Source organism: Cynoglossus semilaevis, chromosome 2 (assembly GCF_000523025.1).
Source record: "Cynoglossus semilaevis isolate Cse_v1.0 chromosome 2, Cse_v1.0, whole genome shotgun sequence".
Taxonomy (NCBI): domain Eukaryota; kingdom Metazoa; phylum Chordata; class Actinopteri; order Pleuronectiformes; family Cynoglossidae; genus Cynoglossus; species Cynoglossus semilaevis.
Window position 1 is genome coordinate 17,309,200 of NC_024308.1, and position 6,914 is coordinate 17,316,113.

At 40.0% G+C, this 6,914-nt stretch overlaps 2 protein-coding genes across 2 annotated transcripts in view; one reads left to right on the forward strand and one right to left on the reverse strand.

The window, feature by feature from the left end:
• Positions 1-2,802: 2,802 nt before the first annotated feature.
• Positions 2,803-5,524, reverse strand: bloc1s2 (biogenesis of lysosomal organelles complex-1, subunit 2). The gene is made up of 5 exons (XM_008307103.3): positions 5,324-5,524; positions 5,054-5,170; positions 4,758-4,877; positions 4,201-4,305; positions 2,803-3,698 (listed from the first exon to the last, which is right to left on the reverse strand). Exons 1-5 carry the CDS (start codon positions 5,487-5,489, stop codon positions 3,667-3,669), a joined length of 540 nt encoding a protein of 179 aa, XP_008305325.1. The 5' UTR covers positions 5,490-5,524; the 3' UTR covers positions 2,803-3,666.
• A 950-nt stretch (positions 5,525-6,474) lies between these two features.
• usp24 (ubiquitin specific peptidase 24) overlaps positions 6,475-6,914 on the forward strand; it is a 31,035-nt gene continuing 30,595 nt past the window's right edge. The window contains exon 1 of the mRNA XM_025064790.1: positions 6,475-6,914. This exon is cut by the window's right edge and continues 1 nt beyond it. Within this exon, the coding sequence (XP_024920558.1) occupies positions 6,656-6,914 (259 nt within the window). The 5' untranslated portion in view covers positions 6,475-6,655.

The following is a 6,914-nucleotide window of genomic DNA, read 5'->3' on the forward strand; positions in this document are numbered from 1 at the left end:
TGACTAAAACCTCTCATCCATAACTAGGTAACAATCATCTGTATTGATGCTTTTCGATCACTCCTTCTATTTCTTTTCTGGATGGTATTTCAGGAGGTTGTTGTGTATGGAATGTCCTCCCAAAATTGGCCTTGGTGCCAACAAGTCTGAGTATAGTTCTAATGGCGAGTAAGTGCATTTATGTGGAGTTGTATACATGAATGGTACTTCAGAGAAAACCCAAATAGGGAATTCAAACATACATGGAAAACATGGAGATGAGCAGTAAACAGGGACTTTACACTAGGATTACAGATGGGAGATTTCAGGTGACATTTCTATTTGCACTATTTCTGCAGTGAGATTATATATGTATATATGTATATATATATACTGTATATATATATATTGAGGCTGGGTCAAGTGACTGTCCCCAAACCTCCAACCAGCTGAGAAACCCAGGGCTCTGTGTCAAAGCTACAAATTGCTTCACCTCTGGTTTTGCGCGGCGTACCCATCTGGTTCTGTTTAATGTTTGAAATAATGGAGTGGTGTGTGGACATTTCACTGCAATCAGAATAAATGGCAATCACCTTGTGTTCTTCACACATGACAGGCACTGGCTCTGGGTTAAAGTTTCAAAGGGCTGAACTGTGACATGTAGGATTTGTTCCTGTTCTTCTCATGTGCACACGCTCCATGATGAAGGTGAAAGTGCTGCAGTGAGGGATTGAGGTGCCAAAAGCTGACCTGGTGACTTTTCATGCCCTTCGTGAGTAAAGCATTTGATGTTTGACTTAGTGCCTCACATCTCACATGTGGTTTATATTTGCAGAGAAATGTCTCACAGATCTATTGGCTCCTTTGAAATGCATATAAACATGGACCTTTTCATCATTTGCATAAAACCCTCTTGGCTCTCTGTGGAGTTCCACTGTTGTACAGGAAGTACTTAGTGTACTTGTTAAGAGATGCTAGCTCTGAGCAACGGTCGATCAAATATGGTCGAAAACAATTTCTGGGTGTCCTTGACGGCTTGTAATCGTGAACAAAGATGATATTTTCCCAGACTTTTTCTTGCTTGTTAGTTGCACAACACTGTGGTGTGGCTCGCTGCCTTGTTATTGTTAGCAGGACCGATCCCTGCGTTGGACTTACGGGGGAAAGCAGGCCCCACGATGCAGCTGATGACAGGCATTTGTTTGATAGCTGCCCAGTCTCCATTGTTGTCTCTAGGCTTGTCAGACCAAATAGAGACATTGTTATTTTATTATATGAATCCCTTTGAAAGATTTTGTCTGTTTTTGAGACCCATTTCGCTAAACATTCCGATTATTCGTGTAAAATCCACACGGAACCAATAGCTTTGCTTAGCCTAGCTTCCAATGTACTGTTTTGCAATGTGTGTGTGTGTGTGTGTCCACGGGATGTATTATAGACTCGCTGTCTACATAAGTGGTTCCCAAAGTGGGGGTCGCCCCTCCCAAGGGGAACAGAGCTTTTGCTGGTACACAGTTTCAGTGTTGATAATCTACTTTTTTCTCTTGTCTCAGTGGGAAAATTGCAATGACTTATTTCTTTTTCTTTTTTTTTTTTTTTGTAATGTTAGGTGGGAATAACAGTGTTGTACTGTACATGTGGGGGCTGGACAACTGATCTATCTGCCAAAGGGGGGCACTACAGGAAACATGTGGGAACCACAGGTTTTGAACTCTTCAAACTAGCATTTCTATCACCGATGTAATTTAAAAGCATGTATGGTGAATTTGTGAGCCTCTGAATCTGTTAATCCAACTGGCTCTATGTAATATTTCCTTTGTTACACTGCTTCCTTTTCTCCATTAGGAAGAAAACCTTACAAAAATAACTTTTGGAAATCAGAGGCTCAAGCAGAGGGTGTGAAATGTTTGACTGGTGCTGTGTTTCCCCCCTTTATTCTCACCATCACAGTGGAATTTATCAGCTCAAGTACATGTTTAAACAAAATGCAAAAATCATAAAATCTAGAAAATAAATATAAAATGCCATTCCATTATGTAGCTCACGTTCTACGGAATACTTTTAGTTACTATTTAAATAAAAACGAATGCTGATTTTGGACTGTCAATCTGTATACTTGACTTCCAGGTTTGATTGTCTTCTGACTCTCTTTTTGCTTTCAAAAAGAGAGTAGGAATACCGTTATTTCACAGCACTACATTTGATGTTTTGGGAGCAGAGACAAGTTTATAGCTGGGAGAGTTAGCAGGAGAGACAGAGAGAGAGAGAGAGAGGATACACAGTGAAAGAGTAAATAACCTTACAGTATGAATAATGACATCTCTTTGTGCCGGGGCCTCAGCTGGACTAATGACAGAGACCTGTTTTAGATTAGTCCTCACTTAAACATATGTACACATAATATGGGCAAGTCACAAAAACACACACACACACACACACAGGAGGCCACATCAGTGTAGATAATCAGAGTGCATGTGGCCCTTAAGCATGTTAAGAAATCTTAAGGTGCATTTTCAAGCTGCTCCAGCTCCTTAGAGATTCACTAACTGAATGTTTTTTGTGGTCTACAGCAGTAGGTTCTGTTGCAACTTTCCAGCTTCTTAGGTTAAAAGCACAATAACATCTGTTATTTTTTAAGACGGAAAATATGGCATTTTTATATTCAGCACTTAGAGGATGTATTTAAATGTATTGAAATATGGAAAATACACAAATGTCAAGCAGCCGTGCAAACCTTAACAAAACTGTTTATTTTAAGGAGGAACAGACAGTGCACATGTAAAACTCTTTATATTATTATCAAAGTGTAGGGTTTTCCCTTACTTTTTTTTTTACAGTTATCTGTGACGGCGGCAGAGGAGTTAAGTTCTTACCGTCTTTTTAATCAAACTGGAATGGCAATTAAGTTTTTTCGTTTTTATTGTAGTTCAGGACTGCCCTCTGCTGACGAAGGTTGATATTAACTTAAAATTGATAAATGATAAACCAATATCAGCAAATGTATGGACATAATGGTTTATTTAAAAAGGTATCCAGTCTCCTGTGTCAATACAAGTAAAAAAAAAGTCATACATATCCAACTTTCCAAAACAAAACTAAAACTCTACAAAGCATGTGGGATCGTTCTACTTTAAACACATTCGCTTTTTAAATAATTTCATGATAATCTGAACAGACTCTTACACTTTTCCTATTATTGGAACAAATAATTCATAAAGCACAATTCAGGTCCATCTCATATTTCAGATGGTAATTTGGAAGGATAGCTAAAATATTACTCTTACACTCTATGAGCATGTCAAATAACATACCAGATAAAGGTCAAATATCCATTTGTGATGCTACATGCCAATCTTTCTGAGTTAGCTTTCGTTTAAACCACATTAGTAGACTGATTCTGCCAAATGTTATATGTAATACTCTGGTAGTTTATCCAGTCATATATGGTTTATGGTTAAAGATGCACCTGCTGTACATCTACTGGTAGGGATTAATATAAGCCTGTTGCTGCAGCACTTCTTCATTCTTGGTCCATTCCAGGTGTCAAAGTGGCTCTGACAGTTCAATTTTCCAGTCTCAGTCTGGCCCGCTGCACCTGGCTAAACTTCCATACGAGGGCAGGGCAGGAGGGCTGGATGACAGAAGGTAAGAAGGCACCGTAACACTCACTCTGCCTCTTCTTCCTGCTCATCTCTTCTCCAGTTTTTTAAATCTGGCCTCTATAGAAAAAAAAAACAGGTATAGAAGTTCAATTTTGTTCCGTAGTGTTGTCATACAATCCAGCCGACGAACTTATAACGGCATCACAGCGCCACCTGATGGCGTACTTCGTACTGTGCAGCACATCAAGAGAAATACAAATATTTTACAACTCTTAATGGCACGATTCCAATATTTTTAATGCTCTCGGTGGAATTATTCGGTTAGGTAATTAATACAGAGTAATTTGTTGGCAATCAATACACTATGAATTATTACTTAAAACAAGGACAGAGATGTCTCTTTTTAAGGAGTTAAGATGTTAGATGATAAATGAAGAGACTAAATATAATATATTTAATATTAGGGAGCAGTTTGAGAAATCTTACAGAATGTTTTCATGTACAATTTCTGAAAGGCTTTCCTATTAAATGTTGGACCTATTGTATATATGTTTGCAGCCACAGTAGTCTAGCTCCAATCAGATCTTGTAAGATGTATATTGACTTTATCAGCCCTCACCCAGCTTTTTGGAGTATGCGTCGAGTTTGTAAGCAGATTGTTCCAGGGAAGAGACTTGTTCCTCAATCTGATTTATTTGGTCCAAATAAGGCTGTAGGCTCGCATCTAAACAGAAACAAACACAAAACATCTCAAGTATTATTGACCAACTGGCCTGAGATGAACACACAAAATCAACAGAGAGAAAACATAGAGGTGAGCAAGTTGAAGTACCAACAGTCAACCAACCAGTTGTACACAACAGAATTTAAGAAAATGACACAGGCAGAGTAAAATGGACGGAGACGTCTGTCAGGGGTGATTTTTGACCAAGGAAAAGCAGCAAAGTTGAAAGGAAAGGTTTATAGGACAATAGTGAGACCTGCTATGATGTATGGACAGTGGCTCTGTCTAATAGACAATAGGCTCAGATGGAGGTGGCAGAGATGAAGATGCTGAACACAAACAGAAATGAGCAGGTCGGACAGAGGATGTTGGAGTTGTATTAACCAGGCAAGCCTCGAAGTAAGGGAGCCCTAAAGGGAACAGTTGGAAAAATGAAGATACGTTCAACTTACATTTGTTGTTAAGGTCCTGCAGGTTACGGCTGATATTGATGCTAATGTCTTTCATTTCCATGTACTTCAGGCTCGTTAACTTGTTCATGTTCTCCAACAGACGGTAATCCTCACATGTACCTGATTTAGAAAGGGAACATTGATGAAACAGGAGAAACAATTAGAATGCTATCTACTTTAGAAATACATAAAAAGGTATTGCAGTGATATCAGTATCAGTAGATATTCCTACCACTAGGTAGGACTAAGATAAATGTTATATGTAACAAATATACATAAAGGAATATTAAGAAAACCTGTGAGTTCTCCTTGCAGAAAAATAGCCATTTTCTCAAACATATCAGTGCACAACTCATTGATGTCTGGCTCTGCAGGCTCCACAGCCTCCTCTGCTGTCTCCACCCCACCATCACCTGGACACGTCAAACAGAGCAGTATACAGGTCAGCGTGACTGTCAATTGAGTGTAAACGGTGATCGACGTGACGACAGCTTATATCAAAACAAAGGGACGTCACTCATGGTGTTATTAGCCTTAGAAAGCTGCAGAGAACAAGGGAAACAAACTGTTGGAGTGTGGCTTCCTGGGAGCTGGTGTCGGGTTAGCTGCTGCGTCCTTCGGCCCTTCGGTTTGACTGCTGCCGCTGGCAGGCGGGTTTAGAGCTGCTGCCTGTGCAGCTGGTGCTCTGGAGATGCTGTCCATAGCTGAAGCGTCGTCGCCGGTCGCTGCCATTTTGTTCCTGGAATAATCTTGTGTCACATGAGCTCAGGGATCACGTGATGTCCACACGCCCTGTTAATGTCAGTGCGCATGCGCGCATCGCCACGCCTTTCTAATGTAATTTGTAATTTTAAGATATTTTAACATAGAACGTAAAGCTAAAATAAGTTTTTTTCAATAATTCAAATGTTATTAAAAGACGAACCACGTTTGCTTAATTTATAGGAGTAATTTAATTATTACAATATGCTGGTCTGAATAAATAAGACACCAAACATGAACAGGAGACCAATCATAAGAATAAGCAAAGAAAAGAAAAAAAAGAAAAATGGCATGGTCCATCATTTAAGGCAAAAATGACTTCCAATGGCTAAAATGAAGAAGGAAATAAAGGCAGGGAATGTTTTAATTAATTAATAGTTAATTTAACAGTTGACCTAACAGAAAAATATAACTGGAAGGATGGACAGAAGGTTAGGTTAATAATGAAAGCATAGAGATGGAACTACACTATACAGATTGGGTGTGCTTACTGTGGTGGAAATTGGACAACTACACCATTAGGATATATGACAGAGTTGTTTAGTAGTCATCAGTAATCAGCAAGAAATTGTTTGGCTTTATCAAAAACTCTATTGTTCAGTTGTGTTGGGTGGGTTAACTGATGAATTCAGGCCTTAGGGCACTAATTATTGGGTGTGTAGATCATAATTATTAATTTGTAGGTAATACTAGAAAGGAAATCAATTCAAGAAAATTAGAATATAAGTGTGTGAGACTGTAATGGAGGTGAGAAGTAAAAATATAAACATAGATAGTGAAGGAAGTGTCTTGTGTTTGACGAAGAACAAAAAACTTTACAATCCGATTGTTTAATGATGGTAATACTGTGACCTGATATATTTTTTTTTTAACACACCATTACCCTGACAGTGTGTTTATTTTGAGACGAGAGAACATTTTTGACTCTTAACCAAGGAACTCAGCGCGCTCTCGCGCAGAGCCTGTAGTTGTGAAGGTAACGAAACCCAGCATTACACAAGGGTTGGCGCTGTGGTGGGAAAGTCAGATCGTGACAGGCTAACAGCGGCGAACTGTAAACATGGCGGCGTGCACAGCTACAGGGCTGTGTCGAGAACCCCGTTACTACTAGTTTGAGAGACGGAGACACCTCAAAAATGGAGACCGAAGAGGAGCAGCACATCACCACGCTCCTCTGCATGGGTTTCCCCGATCCGGACGTTATTCGGAAAGCGCTCCGTCTGGCAAAGAATGACATTAACGAGGCAGTGGCGCTGCTGACAAACGAAAGCCCCGGACTCGGGTATGGATATGAGCCGATGGAGAGTGGACCTGCCCCAGGCTTGGGCTCGAGTGGGGACGGAGAAACTAGCGGGCGCACAGGAACGGGTGGTTTTGATCCACCTCCTGCATACC

Excerpts from the sequence above, each read along its gene's own strand:
- bloc1s2 (XM_008307103.3), bottom strand. The coding sequence starts at position 5,489 with ATGGCAGCGACCGGCGACGACGCTTCAGCTATGGACAGCATCTCCAGA. Across the intron at positions 5,171-5,323 it reads CAGGAAGCCACACTCCAACA|GTGATGGTGGGGTGGAGACA; the intron begins GTTTGTTTCCCT and ends TGACGTGTCCAG. Across the intron at positions 4,306-4,757 it reads GCAGGACCTTAACAACAAAT|ATGCGAGCCTACAGCCTTAT; the intron begins GTAAGTTGAACG and ends GTTTCTGTTTAG.